The sequence below is a fragment of the Sarcophilus harrisii genome, chromosome 2, assembly GCF_902635505.1.
Source record: "Sarcophilus harrisii chromosome 2, mSarHar1.11, whole genome shotgun sequence".
Lineage (NCBI taxonomy): Eukaryota > Metazoa > Chordata > Mammalia > Dasyuromorphia > Dasyuridae > Sarcophilus > Sarcophilus harrisii.
Genome location: NC_045427.1, coordinates 493062532 through 493082800, shown reverse-complemented (window position 1 = coordinate 493082800; position 20269 = coordinate 493062532). Strand labels below are relative to the sequence as shown.

Below are 20269 nucleotides of genomic sequence, written 5' to 3'. Positions count from 1 at the left end.
TCTCTTCTGAAGGTGAACCCCAGTCTTCCCTATTCCCATAGTAACTATCTATGGTTAGATTCTTCTTTGCTGTTTTTTTTTAAAATAAATGATATCAGTATAATTACCTCTAATTGTGGGCTGTGGAGATGGTGCCTCTAGCTTCACTTCAGTTCTCCCCTCTGCCCTGGAATCCCAAATCAAGAACTTCCCACTCCTGTAAGTGCCTGCATCCAGCAGGATCCCTGCCTCATTGCTTCTGCACTAACTGGGGATGCTGTTTTCTTCTGTCCAGAGCTGTGACTCAGCAACACAGCTGGATTTGGCATTCCCAAACAACCAAAGTTCTCTCAGTCTTCCTAGACTCATTCCCTTGACTCTACACACAATCTGGGTGATACTCTGTATGTCTCTGTGGTTCCTGCTGAGGCTTCAGTCAAAACCAACTCACCTAGGGTACCCCAGTTGGTGTTTCTGTGTAGCTAGTCCAGAAGTATTTGCACTTTACATGGGTTGATCCCTGGCCTGGGGTCTTTCTCTGGGTCTTCTTGGGTTGTGCCAGGAGGACCCTTGTTCTGTCCTAAGTCTTCTTGATTTTTCAGCAGTCTATGTTCACCTCAAGGCACAAATTTATTCTGTTTGTGGAGAAAATCTGAAGAGCTTGAAATTTATTAATCTACTTTACCATCTTTCCTGAATCCTCTCCATTTCTTTTGTTCTAAAGATTATTTCATGTTTCATAGCTAATACAGAAATATGTTTTGCATGACTTCTCACTTATAATAGATATTATATTACTTGCCTTTTTAATGGTGGGGGGAAGGTGCTAAAGGGAGAGAGAAAACTTGGAACTGAAAATAAAAATCATGAATGTAAAAAAAGAATCATTTCATGTTTCCCTGTTGCTTGTAGTAAGAAGCTTTACTTTTTTAAAAAATAGCCTTTTATTTACAGGTTATATGTATGGGTAACTTTACACCATTGACAATTGCCAAACCTCTTGTTCCAATTTTTCCCCCTCCTTCCCCTCACCCCCTCCCCCAGATGGCAGGATGACCAGTAGATGTTAAATATATTAAAATATAAATTAGATGCACCATAAGTATACATGATCAAACCGTTATTTTGCTGTACATAAAGAATCAGACTCTGAAATATTGTACAATTAGCCTGTGAAGGAAATCAGAAATGCAGGTGGGTAAAAATATAGGGATTGGTAATTCAATGTAATGGTTTTTAGTCATCTCCCATAATTCTTTCACTGGGCGTAGCTGGTTCAGTTCATTACTGCTCCATTGGAACTGATTTGGTTCATCTCATTGCTGAGGATGCCCAGGTCCATCAGAACTGGTCATCATATAGTATTGTTGTTGAAATATATAATGATCTCTTGGGCCTTCTCGTTTCACTCAGCATCAGTTCATGTAAGTCTCTCTTCCATAATATTCATATACCACAATTTATTCAGCCATTCTCCAATTGATGGGCATCCACTCAGTTTCCAGTTTCTGGCCACTACAAAGAGGGCTGCCACAAACATTCATGCACATACAGGTCCCTTTCCCTTCTTTATGATCTCTTTGGGATATAAGCCCAGTAGTAACTCTGCTGGATCAAAGGGTATGCACAGTTTGATAACTTTTTGAGCATAGTTCTAAATTGCTCTCCAGAATGGTTGGATGTATTCACAGTTCCACCAACAATGTATTAGTGTCCCTGTTTTCCCACATCCCTGACAACATTCCGCATTATCTTTCCCTGTCATTCTAGCCAGTCTGACAGGCGTGTAGTGGTATCTCAGAGTTGTCTTAATTTGCATTTCTCTGATTAATAATGACTTGGAGCATCTTTTCACATGGCTAGAAATAGTTTCAATTAGTAAGAAGCTTTACTAAAACTAAGTGTACCATTTAGTCCTTTTGTCCTGTCACATTGGGTCAGACTTGTGCCAGACATTGTGCTGTGTGTTGTGGTTACAATATACAAAAATAAAAGAAATTTTGTTTTTAAGGAACTTATATTCTAATGTGGTTATGATAAATAAATAAAGAAGTAAAAGCAATTTCACCTCCTGACCTGAAAAGAGACAATTGTGATATGTTTTATGTAGGCACTGAATGATGTGATTTAGGCACAAACATTGGAATTCATTGATGTGAAGAATTCACAATGGCCATTCTTCTTGGCAAAAGGTAGGTCTATTCAGGAGAAGAGGTTACAGACAAAATAAAGATATATAATAGATACCAGAAATGGTAAATATGAAATAGAGTTGAGAGAACCCAAGAAAGGGATTTTGATAATTAATGATGGGAAAGACAAATTCTCTAATGGAACTCACAATTAACCAGAAGAAAAGGAATAACCTATGAGGCTAGAATATGCCCTTAGCTGGCAGACTAAATGTATAGATTAAAAGAGCTAGTTATAAAGAAGAAGAAAGACAGCTGAATGCTTGTTGTGCCATTCATACTAGTCCCCAATTAAGAGACAAGTGATTATGCTACCTTTGCACGGTCAGGATACTGCAACCGTTAAAGTCACAACTCACCGGGCAGACAGTGACTAATACTGGAAAATGCTAGACCATAAAGCATAGTTGGGGATGAGAGGAGAGGCACCATGTGACATGGGGAAAGGGGTGAGAGGAAAGATATCCTAAGGCAAAATATTGTGGCAAGTGATAACCCCAAAAGGGGTCAGCAAAGATGTGAGTCATGGACAGATTTATAGGGAAAATTTACCCTCAGGAGCCCGACATAACTAGGATTTTTGATCTGACATAGCAAGTGGACTCCAGAGAAGTGGAACTATGAGGTTAAATTATCTCTATCAGTGCCCTTCCCTGCCTGCCCCAGAGAGCAATTCTATCAATCCAGTTCCTCTCTGCCAACTATCTCTATTTACTCAGGATTACTCCAGTTACTCCTTATTTGGATTTATGGACACCATCTCTAGTGACCCTTTCCTAACCATGCTCCCAAATCCCAAATCCTTCCCAAATTGGTAATGGGAAACTGGAGCTTAACTCCACTATTTTAGATTTTCTTTGGTACCTAGAGTTGGCACAATACATACATATAAACAGTGCAATGGAGGTACAATACATGCATACATATGTATATCCCACATGTATCATGCATATTGTATGATAGAATTTATATGCATATATAAAATGATCTATATTATAGGTATAAACACTATATGAATGTATACTATATATAATCTGCTGGCAAATCAGATAGTGATATAATATGATTTTGTGGTCCCCTGACCTGGAGGGATTCTGTTCTAAGAATAGGTCAGTAGTCTTAAATCTTCTAGCTTTTAAATCTGCCTCAGGAAACCCTCACACCCAATGTCTGACCACTCCTTGGTCAGATAGTTTCTGGCCTCAGGAAATTCCCGCAGATCAAATTCCTGAGACAATGGTGAATAAGACTACTCCTCAGTTCATTGCTGATTGATAATTTTGTCAGTAATAATCTGGTAAAGAGAACCAAATTCTGGAGATCACTCCTTTCTAGCTAGAGTCATAGAAATAGTATATCTATGATTGAAAACTGGATAACTATATCTCCTTGCTTCTGTTTCTCTGCTGAAATTCCCTTAGAATTCCAGCCTGCTTTTTGTGATAGCGTTATAATTACTATGACAATAGAATTTTTCCCGTTGACTAGGAGATGGATTCAAGCCTACAAATTCTTTTGAGACACCTAGCAATACCCGTCTGGGACCCCGAACTTTTGGGGTCCCTTTTCCCAACCTTAACAATAGAAATCCTTTAATGAACTATTCTACAAAGACGTTATATGTGGAAGTGAAAAAAAACATCATTAAGACTGAAAAAGATCTTTAAGAATAAAGTTAAAAATTATTAGGATTCCATAACACAACAACTTTTTTAAATTCTGGGCTCCCTCTGTGGTTCTGAATTCATTTTTCAAGAGATAAAAGTTTCTACTAGATGATCATGTCCTACTTTAGCTTAACATAGCTCTTTGCTATGGATATGGAAGAAGGATAGAAATAGTATTTGCTGATTAAAATCATGAATGAAGCACCTGACTTTACTCCACATTCAGTAAATTGATAAAGATGACAAGAAGTTATCAGAAGGGTTTTGAAAAAGTAGGCACACTAATGCATTCTACCGAAGCTGTGAATTAGTATAATCATTTTTTTAAAACATGGGGATAAAAAATTATCCTGAATGACTGAAAAATAAACTGAGGCAGAGTTCTGAGCAAAAGTATTTTATTAAAGGCACCTGGCTCCTTCTAATGAAGTGGATTCCAGACCTTTCTTATGTCTAGATCTAACAGTGCTTTATTTTTTATAAGGCTTAATACCAGAATTATTACCTGAACATTATAAAGTGGTTGTACAAAGTACAGAATCCTATTAGTTGAAATATGATGTATAACCTAAAAATGGTATGTTAGTCGGAACATGGGTTAGGTGAGGCAGGGAATAAATATTTCTGCTGACTAGGTTATCACAAGATGGCAAGGTTGGCAAGAGGAGACTATATAAGCTATACATACACTTCAAGGACATATTTGGTCAGGGAGACTTTCCATATCATGCCTCTCATATTTGGTTTGATTATGGAATTTGAGCAAAACAGAATATAGGTCTTCATGTCAGCATTCTTATGATTAAGCAAGTAAACTTTGGAGCTGTTTAACAAGTAGCAAACATTACATTAAAGTATAGGACCTTTCTATAAGAATCTCTGTGATCATACAAAATATGGATTAATTCATTGCTTATTCTTATATCTATTTTCAGCTAATTGACTATGTATTACTATAAGTACATTGAAATAATTGCTAAGAATCATTATCCCTTATAGAATCATAATGAACTGACATTACACTGATTAGAGTTTGAGTAGGCATCTCAATGAATCATCTCTCTCAAAACTAATTTAGAATTATGAGAACAAAGTGACTAGAATGTCCATACTCTTTGATCCAGAGATTCGGATGTATATATGTCAAAGAGTCATTGATAAGGAGAAGACTTCCATATATACTTAAATATTTATTTATAGCAGCACTTTTTGTGACAGCAAAGAATTGGAAACAAATTACCCATGATGCCCATTAATTGGAGGATGGCTAAGCAAACTGTGATACAAAAATGTATTTATAATACTATAAGAAATGATGAATATCATGAATACAGAGAAACATGGAAAGACTTATATGAACTAATGTAAGGCAAAGTAGTCAGAAACAAAAAAAATTGCTATAGCAATGTAAATGGAAAGAGTAAGCATCACAAAAAAAAATGAAAATGAATGTTGCAAAGTTACTAAGAAGAGATAGGAAAAGACACCTCTCACTCTTCTAGAGAATGTAGTCCATTGATATGGAATGCTGCATATATTGTTGGTCTTTTTTTTTTTTTTTTTTTGATAAGTAGATCAGTTTTCCTGACTTTTCTCCTATTCCTATTTTAAAATTTTTAAAATATAGGTTTATCTCTTTGAGAGTAGAATAGAGAAAGAAGTATAGGAGCAAATTTAGATAATGTAAAAATAAAAACAATAGCAATAGAATTCATTTTAAAAAAAAAGAAATGAAAGCTAAAATCCAGAGTCTCAAACCGGGGGAATGAAAAATTCTCATAGTGAACCAGCGAAAATGAACCTCCCAAAGTGTTTTCTGTATACCATCATATGCACCTTGGCAGGGAGTGTAGCAGGAGTTCCCCCTGCAGGGTTTTTGCACAGTTTGCAGGTGCCTGTGGATCACTGTGCCTTCACACCACAGAAGTAAGTGCCGGAGTCTCCAGGCTGGGAGGCTGTGATGTACAGGGTGCTGAGACGCTCCTTTCTGTTGATTGTGGATTTTAGCCTTCCTTTCTCCTTCTCCTCAGAAGTTATGGAAAATAAAGAGATGAAGCCTTTCCCAAAATCCTGCTTGAACCACTGAAGCCCTTGGGAACCACTGTCAGAGTAACTGCAGTTGAAAGCAGTGTTCTCTCCCTCCTGGACCTGCAGGCTTAGGGGACTCTGCTCCACCTTTTGTTGACAGCTCACCCCTTGGCAAAAAAGGCAATATCAGACAAAATATCAAATCAGCCACACCCATAATTTTCTTTTAATTCCACAACACATCTATTAATCCTATTTGAGTAAGACTGAGCCTTATATATACTCAATTGTGTGGAGAATGGTTCTTGGATCTCCCCATTATCATCTCCATTCTTTTCCCCTTTCTCCACCACAATTCTTCCCAACTTACAGAACACTTGAAGACACAGTATCACTAATGAAGCTCCCTGAAGCTTCTCCATCCTTTCACTTGCTAGGAATAGGAAAAGTCAGTTCTGGAATCTTAGATGTGGATCTGAATTCTCTAGTTGAAGGAACTGCTTTCACTTCTAATTGTATGTACCTTTTTCTTCTCTAGAAAACACATAGGATTTGCAGACTGATGGCTCGACCAATCACAACTTGATCTGTCACCTTAGACTTTCTACTTTTTTTTTTTTTTTTTTTTCAGATACACAGACAGAATCCTCAGAGAGAAGCATTTAAAAAAATCATGGTAACACTGCCTCCCTCAGGTCTAAAGGGAATTGCTGTGACAATAAAGAAAATATTTAGTAGAAGACATTCATCACTATTTTAAAAATAAAAGTCTACTTTTATTACCATTGTAATGAAATATTAGTATTTAGAGGATAGATAGGAAATCAACAGGTAGCTAGAGGGTAGGGAGAGTGTTTTAGGAATCAGAAATTTTGTTGTAAACAACAAAATGGAGGTGAGCAAAGTAGTTGTTTGTTTATTTGGTTGGGGTTTTTTGAGTACAGAATAGTACTGGTGATGATGGTAGGAAACATCTATAGAGTGGTTTAGGGTTTACAAAATTGTTAACACCATACAATTTAATCCTCACAGCAATACTGTGAGGTAGGTAGCACAGGTGCTATTTTCCAGTCACTCCGGTTGATTGGAGCACAGACTATATGGAGAAGAGCCATTCGGTCAATCAACATTTACTATGTACCAGAGACAATGCTAAGTGCTGCAGATATAAAGAAAAACAATTCTGTCCCATATCTCCCTGCAATCAAAGTGTTCCCATTCTAACAAGAAGACAACATGAAAATAACTATCTGTTTCTAAGGTGTATGCAACATAAATGGAATGTAGGCTTGGAGAGAAAGAATTCATGGCAAAGAAGTTCAGAAAGGACCTTATGTAGAAGGAAGGATTTGAGCTCAATCTTGAAGGAAGAGTTGGACAAGACTGTGGAAGGTCTTGAATGTCAGGAAGAATGACTCTGACTTCCTTCAAAGGCCAGTAGAAACCATCAAAGGGCTAGAGGAGTAGAGTCAGGAATACGTATATGGAATCTATTAACAATAGTCCAGCAGAATGGTATTGAGGTTCTGTGCTAGGGTAGTGGTGATAAGAAAGAAAATATAGAATGGATGGGAGAAATGTAATGGAGTTAGAAATGGCAAACCTTAGTAAATGAATAGATACAAGAGGCTGGGACAGTGGAAAACTCCAAAAATAAGTCCATGATAGCTTGTGGTATCACTGAGGTAGTCAGATGGAGGTTGAAGGGGATTGCAAACTTGATTTTAGACTTGCTGAATTTAAGGCAATAGTGGGACATCTCCTTAAGGATGATGGTCTGCCAGAAAGAGAACTGTGTGAGCTGAATGTGGTTCACAACATAGCATTTTCCTCTTTTTGTTGTTTGCTGTTTGCATTTTATTTCTTTTTTTTTGTGCAGCACAATAATTGTATAACTATGTATACATATGTTGGATTTAACATATGTTTCTACCATGTTTAACATATATTGGATTACTTGCCATCTAGGGGAGGTAGTGGGGGAAGGGGGGAGAAATTGGAACACAGGATTTTGCAAGGACTAATGTTGAAGAAATGTCCATGCATGTTTTGAAAAATGAAATGCTATAATAAAGAAAAACGATGAGGGTCTGCCATTCAAAAGAGTTGTACACTTAGAGTCATTTATATAGGTGAAACAAGGGTAGCAAAGATCACTATGACTAAAAATGTAGAGAATATCAAGACCTTTAAGGATCAATCCTATTTCAGACAGATAAGAGTTGAGAAGCCTATTCAAAACTTCGGAGTTATCTTCCTCAACCATCATATCCAATTAATTGTTAAGTTTTGTTGACTTTACTTCTACAACATTTTTCATATTTATCCTCTTTTCTCTACCTGTAATCCTAGTTATATTCTTATTAACTCTCACCTGTAATAGGTATAATAACCCCTAAATGTTCTCTCCACTTGTAGTCTTTTCCTTATCCAATCTATCTTCTGTATAGGTGCCAAAATAGATCTTCCAAAGGCACTGTTCTAACTATAGCACTACCCTGCTGAAACAGTTGACAGCTCCACATTGCTTATAGTAAAAAATGTATGTGTTTCAGTCTGACAGATCAGCATTTAAACAATACGCCCCTGGCTCTCTTCCAGACTTATTTCACATCAGGCTTTAAACATTGGTTTAGATCCCCTTAGGGTCTAACATTTCCAAGTTAAGAATCTCTGATTTTCATTACTTATTTATCATTTATTAAGTTACAAGTATGTGCCAAGTAAAATGCTAGATAAAAAGATAAACAATAAAATAGTTCTCAGATATATTCTAATAGGGAAGATATAATATGTAATAATAATAATCAGAGCTAACATTTATTCTGTACCTACTATATGCCAAACACTGTGCTAAGGGTTTTATAAATATCATCTGTTAGATCCTCACAAAAAACTCTCTGAGGTAAGTGCTATTATTATCCCCATGTCACAGATGAGGAAACTGAGGCAAACAGAGGCTAAGTGACTTTCCAGAATCAGCTACATATCTGAGGCTTTATTTGAATTCAGGTCTTTACGACTGTATCTACTGTACCATCTAGATGCCCCTTGCCACATCACTGAAGATATACAGAGATAAGTATAATAAAAATTTAAGATTTTAAGTTTTCAACTCCCTTTTATGTGTTGTCTTCTCTCACTAGAATGCATGGCTTTTGAGTAGAGGGATTATTTTTATTTTTGCTTGTATTTAGGGGCAGGCTGATAATACTAAGAGGAATGTAATCAGGTTGTTGGGGGAACACATATCCATGCCTTCAATCTCTTCCAGAAAGATGAAGCTTAGTTCATCTGCTGTGGGGCATGTGGGTATATAGTGACAAGTGGAGAAAAGAAGACAGAATCTGGCTTAGTTAACTATGAGAAAAGGGAATCAGAAGTCAGGGCTTCAGGACCTAGCTTCTGAGTCTAGAATGATGTATCCCAATATGTTTGGAGGATTTATCTTTGTAAGACATCACTTTTGCTACTTATTTTAATTTCTTCATGTTTCTCTCTAGTTATTCAAAATACTCTTAGAAAATTATGGAAGGGCTAATTTGAAAGATTTCAGGGAAGGGGAGGTGGGAAACAAGAAATCTATATCTTTATTGGCAGTAGAACTGTTTCAGAGGGACCGGAGAAGGATAAAGAATTGATGGTTGTGACCACCACAATGAAGACTTCAGGTTTTTTCATATAGAGAGATGCGAGTTTGTGAGTTGGAATAGAAATGAGCTCAGGGTGAACAGGCAAGAGGAGCCTGGGGAATGGTCTTGAGGTGTCATCCTAGCCTCTTTGACGGGGAACATAACTGTAGTCCTAGTAGCAAGGTTTCTGCACATGCTGCAGGTGACTGGCAATCACTGTGGCTCCACAGCACAGAAGTAGGTGCCCGAGTCTCCAGGCTGAGCATCAGAGATGTGCAAGGAGCTGTGACGTTCTTTCCTGTTAAGTGTGGATCTTAATCTTCCTTTCTGCTTTCCCTCTGAGGTGATGTAAAATAGGAGGATGAGGCCTTTCCTGGGATCCTGCTTGAACCACTGCAGGTTTGTGGAAGCACTGTTTGAATAATTGCAATTGAGAGCTGCTTTCTCTCTCTCCTGAACCCTCAGGTTCCTGGGACTCTGCTCCACGTTCTGTTGGCATCTCACCCCTGTGCAAAAAGACAACATCAGACACTAGAGACCTATAATTAAGGTATTCCCCCAATTTTCCTTTAAATTCTAGGAATGCATAAGCCCAAGAAATCTCCTATGAACGAGCATGAACCCTTCTCTTTGTTACTCAGCCTGGTGGACCCATGTCATCTAGGTTACCCTGATCCCATCTCCAGGAAGCCTTTCACTCACAGCCAAAGTGAAGATACAAGATCAAGAATAAGGCACCCAGGAGGGACTTTTCCATCTTTTGTTTTTCAGAAGCAGCAATAATTCACTTTGGGGATCTGAACTCTGTTCTAAAGAAGTCTCCTTAGTTCTAAATGTTTCTTGTTTTGATTCAGGAAGTAAGCTGTCCAGCCAATCAGAACCTGATGTCACACCTTCTCCAGCACAATCATTCTTCTTCACATATGTACACATTTGTACATAGGCTCTTGAAGGAGGGATTGTTGCTTGTGGTGCTGCTGCCCCCTCTAGGTCATACAAAATTATGCTGGCACAGCAAGGGAGTTTTCACCATGGTAGATTCCTTAAGATTTTGGCAACAGAGAAATCTTTACAATCAGCATTGATTCTCATTAGCCACCAATAGGTCCCAGTCCAAGCCCCATTTGGTCATTGTTTGGGTCCAGATCAACTTAGATTGAATGTAAATAGCAATAATTTCTGCTTTGGCCAGAATCTTCCCCTCCCAGATTTATTAATTTAGTTTTTTTTTTTTTTTTTTTTTTTTTTTTTTTTTTTTGTCAGATGAAAGAGGAGATTCTTTGCCTCAATTACAACTGAGCCTTAATCACTGAATGGATGCAGCTTCAGTCAAATTGAGATATGTGGAAGACCTGAGCTTAAAAAGGCCAAAGTTCTCCATTGCATCCAGGGCCATTTCCAATCCAATCTATATCTGGCTACTGGGACTCAGATGACTCTGGAGGGGGAAATGAGGCAGGTGATCTTGCACAGCCCTCCCTTATGTAAATCCAATTCACTTGCATGTCATAGCATCATCTCTCTGATGTCATGGTCTTTCTTGAGGATGAAGGACAAACAACCCATATATCATTGAAATATTTGAGCAATCCCACATAGCAAATGTGGCATTCCAGCTCTGAGTAGTGAACATAGAAAAAGCGTGTCCCTGCCTTCAGGGAGATTCCATTCTAGCACATGGTTTTAAATTTAGTTCTACATGTGAGATGAATCTAAAGATATCCTAAATCTCATAAAGATAAGTTTGTAATAGTTATATTAATAATTCCTGGGAAACTCAGTTTACTTTGAAAATCAATGAAATCCAAGTCCCCTTCCACTGAAGGGAACTCATGGAATTCCTTCCACCAGTAGAAAAGTTGCAGAAATCTTTTATTTAAAATAACTTTTATTTATACATTTTATGTTCCTTATGTTTCTTATGGTATTGTAGTTCTCTTCTCAAACCTCTTCCAGAGAGTTTTCCATTATAATAAAGTATAAATAAATGAAAGAATAGAGTTCTGTTTAACAAAAAAGTGCTTTTTTAAGTCTGACATTAAATTCAGTACCCTATATTCATGGTTCTCTACTTCAAGATGGTAAAGGGACATGCCTTCTTGTAGCTCTTCTTCATGGTCAAGCTTAGCTGTTTGAATTCTATCAAAATAATTTCTGGTTATTTTGTTCTCACCATTTTTTCTATTCATGTTGTAGTCATTGCACATATTATTTTCTTGATTCTGACTACTTTATTTTGCATTGGTTCAAATAATTCTTTTCATATTTCTAAGTATTCCATATGTTCATCACTTACAGAACAGTAATATTTCATTACATCTATTTACCATAATTTATTTATCCATTATTTAATCTATGGACATCTGCTTTGTTTTCAGTTCTTTGTTACCACAAAAAAAATTACAGTATTATACATGGATTTTCTTTATGTCATTGATTTCCATAGGATATATCTCTTGGTATCTGGTGGCATAGTGGATAGAGTTCTGAGCTCCAAATCATGGAGACCTGAATTTAAATCTAGCTTCAAATATTTACAAGTTTTGTTACTCCAGGCAATTTAACCTCCAATTGCCTCAGTATATAGGGATTTATTGTAAACATTTGTAAAACCCAATTGTAAAACAGAGATAATAATATCCACTAAGCTACCAACATTAGTATGAATGATCAAATGAAATAATATTTATAAAAGTATTTAGTACAATGCCTGGTACATGGTAGGTGCTATGTAAATGTTTATTCCCATCCCAGTAGAATCTCTGGATCAAATAATAGGGACATTTTAATTACTTTATTTGAATAATTCCAAATTGATTTGCAGAATGGTTGTGCTAATTTACAGTTTCCCCCAAGAATGCATCAGTATGCCCATCTTTCCACATTCTTTCCAACACTGACTATTCCTTTCCAACATTTTACTGAACTGTTAGATGTTCAATGAAACTTCTAAGAGTATCCTTAATGTATATTTATAATTTTCAATACTTTTGAGAAATATTTATTCATATTTTAACTACTTATTTATCAAAGGAATAACTTTTTATCTTATAAATTTGTATTGCCTTATATATAGTATATTAAATATATTCAACACAAAGATTCCCCCCCCCCATATTCTTCCTCAGGAAAACTGGGGCAGCTAGTGGATAGAGCAGTAAGCTTAAAATCAGAAAGATTCATGTTCATGACTTCAAATTTATTCTTAGACACTTCCTAATTGTATGACACTGAACAAGTCACTTAATCTTGTTTGCCTCAGTATCCTTACCTATAAAATGAGCTAAAGAAGAAATGGCAAACCACTATTTTTGCTAAGAAAAGGCCAAATAGGGTTATGGAGAATCAGATATGACTTAAATGACACAACAATAACAACAACAATGAGAGGGTTGAATTAGCCCTCTTCTTCTAACTTCAGATCTATGTTCTTATAATTCTTAAAAAAAAAACTGAAGGGATTTCCTGTGAAGAAGAAATAGCAGTAATTCTGGAATTTGTGTTCCTGGATTCAAATTCTGCCTCTGACCCATGAAACCTTGAACAAATAACCTTCCTATAGCTCAATTTTCACATTTCTAAAATGAAAGGGTTGAATTAGATGGTCTCTGAGTTCCTTCCTGGCTTCAGATCTATGGAAATACAGTCTTAGGAAAAAAACCCAAACCTATTCCATTATCATCGGATTAGAAGAGCCTTATATTAGGAGAGTTAACTGTAAATACCAAGAGAAATGAGAAAGAAAAGCCATATGGGCACTTGTGAAAGAAAAAAGTACAGGGAGCTGTCCCAGTACTGAATTGTTTCTTCAAGATTGATATAAAGATCAGCCAGGCACATATACCCTCTTCGGTGCTGGGTCTCTTATGAGCTTAGACTGAGAAGTCAAAATATAACCACTTTCAAGCTGCACTAGTTGTATTTGCCATCTGGAACTGGGCTTGGGTGTGTTTAAAACCTAAAAGCAAAAGCACATGTCCAGTGCTGAACACTAAGCTGGAACTGGAATAACATGTTGGTTAATGTAGATTAGTAAAGTTGACACTATATAAAAGCTTTTGAGGTAATTTTGTGGGCTCCGCTGGAGCACCAGATGTAGGGTTTGTGCACAGGATGCAGGTGCCTGGAAATCACTGTGCTCTCACCGCACAGTGGTAAGTGGCTGAGTCTCCAGGCTGGGAGGCTGTGATGTGCAGAGAACTGTGACGTTCCTTCAAGTTGATCATGGATTTGAATCTACCTTCCTCCTTCATCCCTGAAGCCAAGTAAAATAGAGAAATGGGGCCTTTCCCAGCATCCTGTCTCAACCACTGAAGGCCTTGGGGATTTTCTGTGAAATTGCAGTTGATAGTGATACTTTTTCCCTCCTGGACTCTCAAGAACTGAGGATTCTGTTCCACCTTTTGGAGGCAGCTCACCCCTGTGCAGAAAAGCAATATTAGACTCAGGATGCTGACTGGTCATCAAGTCAGTATGTTCTAAGCTTCCTTTTTCTTTTCATAACATAAACAAAAAGTCCTATATAACCTTTCCCCATTGGATCTCTGTAGAATGCCCCTCTTCCCATTTCCCAAAATATCTCAACTCACAGCCCAGCTGAAGACAGAATATCAGTAATGAGATTTCCAAGAGCTTTTCCATTCTTCTTTCCAAGGTCTGGGAAATACGTGGTACTGGGGTCTGGGATCTGAGTTTTCTATGTAGTCAAAGGCAGAACTTCCAAAGATGAATATTTCTTGTTCTTCTATCCCAGGGAACAGTGGGGATTCTCATTCTGACTATTCGGCCAATCAGAACCTTGTCTGTTATCTCATACATTGTACTTAGCCCCAATCACAGATGAATGCATTTTTGACTGAAACCTTTTCTGGCAATAACAGAACTCCCCTGCCTTCCTTCTTCTTTCACCTTACTCCCTTTCTCTCCTGTCCTCCATCCTTTATGTCCAGTCGCATAAGAATTTTTGGGACAAAGTGGAACTGTTTCCCCAAAAGAAACTCCTGAATTCTTTGGGAAATAAGTTATTTTATCATCGTTCTTAGAATTCAGAATTAGAAGGGATTTTGAGGATCTTTCCAAACTATTTATTTTATAAATGAGGGAATTGAGAAGTTTAGTGACATAGTAAATACTGCAAAACACACCAAATTCTATGCTCTTTTTAACATATCACACTTGTATCACTGCGTACTTATTGAGATCCTTTAGATGTGGTAGAAGTCATACAGACTTGTCTTTGCTTTCCAAATGCTTGCATTTTTGTTATAGCTGGGAGGGAATATCCTTAGTCTTTTATGTTTTTAAATTATTGATTTCTCCTGGGCCCCTGGGGATTATATTCATGGAGAGACTAGAGAGTATTTTCTGATTATTTCAACACAGGAAGAAGGTTACCTCTCCCTTATCTGGATCCTCAGTAAATATGATTTGTAATAGGACATCATCATCATTATCTTCATCATCATCCTGAGTAGCATTTATATGGAGTTTTAAGATTTGTAAAGCACTTTACATAAATTAGCTCATTTCATCCCCACAGTAATCCTGTAGGGTAAGTGTTATTATCATTCCCATTCTAAAGTATAAAAACAAAAAAAAATACAGGTTAAATGATTTGCTCGGGATCACTCTGTTAAATAGTAACTAATGCAGTATTCGAATTTAACTTTTCTTGACTCCAATGCCACTCTCTATCCACTATGCCACCTAGATGTGGAAATCATGCAAAATTAGAAAAAAAATACTCTAAATTGAAGCACCTCCCCTTATTTTCTCTGAGTTAAGATTTGGAAGGGGGGAAGGAGGAAAGGAAAGAAGGAAGGGGAAAAGAGGAAAAAAGAATGAGAGAGAAAGAGCAAAATAGAGAGGACAGAGACAGAGATAGAAAGGGAGACAGAGAGAGTCACAGACAGAGACACACAGGGACAAACACACACATAAACAGAGAGAAATACAGTTAGGGATAATGGACTTGATAAAGAGATGTAGAAATCAGGACACGTACTATTGTGAAACCTGGGTATCATGAGAACAAGGCAGTCTGAAGTCATTGCAGCTGGAGATGTTTCTTGGAGCTTGGAGCAGAGATAAAAACTTAGAGTTGGCAAGGAGAAAAAAATACAGAGTTATCTAACCTACCAGCTATTGTGAATCCCATTAGGCCAATGAATTGTCAAAGTAAATCCCTATCTTCTCTGCTTTCCTCTTACCCCCACCTCCTCCTCCCATTCCATGATGCTAAGATGAGGAGTGTTTTTTTCTAATTCTTTTGTTCTTTGCTGAATTGTGTGTGAGGTAAGGGTTCTTGCCCTCTATAACCAAAGACCTTAGAGGGAAAGTGGAGTAGGTAGTGGTTGGAGGTTAATACTTCTATACAGAAGGGTTTAGTCTAATTTCTTTTGGGCAGTGGATTTAGGTGACTTTGCCTGTCACCTTGTAGAAAAATTCAGTCTAATATTCTAAAAATGTGGCTTCACATATGAAAGAAGGCCTGTGGGAACCTGGGGTGGATGACTTGTGTTCCTGGCTCTAATAGATTCTGGGCATTTTAGTGTCCAGTAAAAGAGAATGTGTTTCTCAGGGCCAGGGGCATTATAATCTTTTCTTCATTGGGGACAGTACTCTATAAATTATTTTTCCTGTAGGCAATAGAAAATTATTTTTGGAAAGAAATTTTCTTTATTCATGGTTGTGAGCTTCCTGATCCACTGTACATGCTTTATCTGATATTAAATGGAGTAGAGCACAGATTTCTCACTTTCTTTTATTAAGGATTGGAAACTGCTATCTGTTTCATCTATATGAATATGGTCACTCTTGAAGTCTCTTTCCCAAAACTCAACTTTATCTCATTTTTTTCCCATCCAATCTTCTTGTCTCCATTCTATCTCATATTAAATCTTTTCTCTTTTTCTTAGAAGAAACTGCTGGCTTTAGGAGAGAAGACAATGTTTTTACTATGGTAAATTACAGGATGGAATTCTAGTAGGTTACTTCCTTCAGTAGACCTCAAGGGATGTCTTCAAGGTGTAATATCAACAACTAACACCAGAGGACACTGCATCAACCAAACAAAATTGCCTCATCAGCTATCAGCACACATTCAGTTCCTACCATGCACTGCTAAACTTCCTTTACATTTTTAAATTATTTGTTCCTTTGATATTCTTGACTTTTTGTTCTTCCAAATAAATCTTGTTATTGTTTTTCTAATTCAGTAAAATAGTTTTTTGGTTGTTTTGTTTTTGTTTTTGGTAATTTAATTGTGATGGCAATGTGCCAGGCACTGGGCTAAACTCTGGTGGTACAAAGAAAGGTAAAAACACAGTGTGTCCCTAAAGGAGCTCCCCATTCTAATGGGAAAGGCAATATGCCAACAGCTCTGAAAATGCAAAATATATACAAAATAAATGACAATGAGAGGAATGAGGACAGAATGGGAGGAAAACTGGGAAATGAATACTGCTGAAGGAAGAATTGAGCTTAGTCTTGCAGAAAGCCAAGAAGCCAGAGCTAAGGAGACAGGAATCTAGTCAGTCAAAAAGCATAGGGTCGGGAGACTGAGGACAGATGGATTGGAGTAGGAAAAGATGAAGCAGGGAGACTATCAAGAAGGCAATTACAGATGCCCAAGTGTGAGACAATGAGGGTCTGCTCCAGAATGGTAACACTGAGTTGATAGAAGGGATCTTATATGAGAGATATTTTGAAGACAGAATCAAGAAGACTTGGCAATAGATTGGCTACTGAAGTGACCTCAGAATAGCCTAGTGCCATTCTTCTCAGCTCTTCCCCTGTGTAGATGTTTCCAGCTTCCTCCTCTGTAAAAGGAGTGTGATCTGTATTTGTGTGCATTTTTACTGAATGTTTCTCAAGCTTGGAATTTCCTCCCTCCTCATTTCTGCCTCCTGGGACTCTGACTTTTGGCAAGTATTAGGTAATATCCCACATTCTGCAAAATCCTCTACTGGTCCTGCTTTATGCTAATGCCTTCCCTCTGAGATTACCTCCAGTTTTTCCTATACAAGTTTTTTGGAGGGTACATAATAGTCGCATATTATTTCCTCCATTAGACTTTAATTATCCAAAGGAATCAACATTTTTTTTAACTTTGTATCCCTAGAATTTAGCACAGTATTGAATAGGAGAAAGTGCTTTTGACTTGACTTGTTATCTTTCTCTCTCTTATATGAGGGGTTTGAAAAGTTAGGCTTCCACAGATATCAAAACAGGATGAAGGGAGAGGTGAAATATCTTGTATCTCCAACCAATTATTGTATGTCAAGAAACTGGCTAAACAACAAAATTGCTGACAAGGGCCCAAACCAGCTAGGTTCAATGTCAGGACACAAGTCTTTTGACATATGGAATGGGTGAATAAAAAGAATTGGAAATTAAGTAATTGCAGCTCTGATTGTAAATCTGACCTATCTTGAAGGGAGAGGCAAGACACCTATCTAATTGTACATAGCTTATTCCTGATTCTGTATTTGGGTGACCTCTTTGGGAGCATATCCATTTTTCATGAGAGACTTGAATAAAGGATTCTTTTTTTTTTTTCACTCTAAAAGAGCACTGATTATAACACTACTGGACTAGAGTGCAGGGGAAGCTATGGGAAGTGGCAGCTCATCCAGGACTTACTCTCCAATCCTGCTAAGTTCCACAGAGCCTTTTGATAATAGTTCTTTAAATATATTTTATAAATATAATATTTCAAATGTAAATTATTTAGTAGCAATTTGCTGTTTGTCTTTCATTCTCAAAGAGGTTCAATAACATCAGAAGTGTGATGTTTTGACTTGCAAGTGAGGTGAAGGTGTGCAAAGTCATCAGCTCCACTCTCTTCTCCAGAATCATTGGATCCAATGACAAGACATAGGTCAGGATGAGTGGTGAGGATCTCAGTGTAGTGGAAGACCATGACCTTTTTAAGCTAAGTGATTTCTCAGGTCTCAATTTATCAGAGGCAATACCCATTCAGTAATAAAAGATAGATAAGAATTGAGGAAAAAGATGGCTTAGTCTGACTCCCCCCAAACCTCCCCCCCCAAAAAAAAAGAATGAGAAAGGAGGCTATTAAAATTCTTAAAAAGCCTAAGAAAGTATTTCTTCCAGAGAAAGCAGAATAGGAAAGGAGTTGCAAGTTTACATTCTTTTCTGTAGGATAATAGAATGAGAATAATCAAGGTCAGAATAAAGAGTCATTGCAGTGAATAACAAAGAGTTATCTGGGTTGACATCTCTTGGCTGAGAAATATCTTCAGGGGGTTTAACACTGACACATGATCTCCAATGGGATATCATTCTTCTCAAAACTGTTCACTCAGAAAGTCTGATTGAATCATTAGCAGTGGGGTCTCTTCCTGGTTCTTCTTGAGACTTCTTAACCCTGCCTTGAATCTAGAGAAAGGTGAAAACTGTAACCAAACACCCAGTCCCAGTTTTGAGTGGGACAGGAATAGAAATGCTACCATACGAATCAGAACAAAAGGAGACTGGAGAGATGGAGTTAGTGTTTCCATGAACAAGTGTTCAGAGTTTGCACACAGGCTGCAGGTGAGTGACTTAGACTTTTGATAGACAGATCTTCATAAATACAAGGCTATGAAATTCTCATATTGATCCTAGCTTTCTTCTTCAGCTCTGAAGTCTGGGAAAAGCTGGAAACCAGATCTTCCCAAAGATTCTGTTTGAACCACTGTAAATTATTCACTGGCAATGAATATATGTATTTCACAACAGAGTCCTCAGCCTCTAGAAAGCATAGGACCTGGAGACTTGGCTTCTCTCATTCATTGCTCAGAAAGAAAAGATGCAGATGATGGTCAATGGAGCATTGTGTGGTCATCTCCAAAACTGTGAACATGTTCTCAGCAAACACCCAAACAAGCTAGGAGTCTTTCTGGTCCCTTTAAGAGGAAGAAAATCCTCTTAATCCACCTGTCAAACACTCCTGGAATCCTTGTATATGAATAATCTCAATTCAAAACAGGCCTTCATCTCCAGAATACTAAAGCAAGGTCCCAGGTGGTCTTTAAAAAACTGATATATAGTCACATTCTAATACTTTGATATATGTATATATTTGTGCCTCTTCTCAAAATCTTAGAGACAGAATATATTTGTGTGTATAAATACATATACATGTATATAAACATGGGTATATATACACAATATATGCACACATGCAGGGGTATGCTGGAAAATATTTGACAACTAGCTCTCCACAAAAAGCAAGCTTGCTTTAAAGTTTAATTTGTATTGATGCTTTCTCCATCATTTTCTTAAATGTAGACAATTAACAAAATAATCAATCAAGCTCCTATTTATAGCACTTACACTGAAAATTTAGCAATTAACTCTCTAAACCCAGTTTGAGATATTTTTAGGATACTCTGAATACACACATATATGTGTGCATATATATATATGTTCATTTAGTAGATTAGTGCTGCTACTAAAATTTTACTGCATATGAGATTTTAAAAATCATTTATCTCCTTGGAATTAATTCCTAGTAATATCTGGGTAAATAGAAGCTGCTATATAGTGTAGTGAATAGAGAGCTAAGTCTAGAAAGAGGAAGATTTCAATTCATATCTGGCCTTTGACACTTTTCAGCTGTGCTTGGGCAAATTACTTCACATTTTTGCCTCAGTTTCCTAATCTGTAAAATGGGGTTAATAATAAACTCCATCTTCCAGGATTATTGTTAGGACAAAATGAGATAATAATTGTAAAATACTTTATAATTAGCACAGTACCTGGC

At 37.2% G+C, this 20269-nt stretch overlaps 2 gene segments (V, D, J or C); both read right to left on the bottom strand.

Annotated features, from left to right (window-relative positions):
* Window positions 1-5543: 5543 nt before the first annotated feature.
* Window positions 5544-6374, bottom strand: LOC105749864. The segment is given in 2 exon segments: window positions 5544-6033; window positions 6237-6374. Coding segments are annotated over 2 exon segments (345 nt in total).
* A 3204-nt stretch (window positions 6375-9578) lies between these two features.
* LOC116421808 lies at window positions 9579-10307 on the bottom strand. The segment is given in 2 exon segments: window positions 9579-10004; window positions 10201-10307. Coding segments are annotated over 2 exon segments (348 nt in total).
* Between the last annotated feature and the right edge of the window lie 9962 nt (window positions 10308-20269).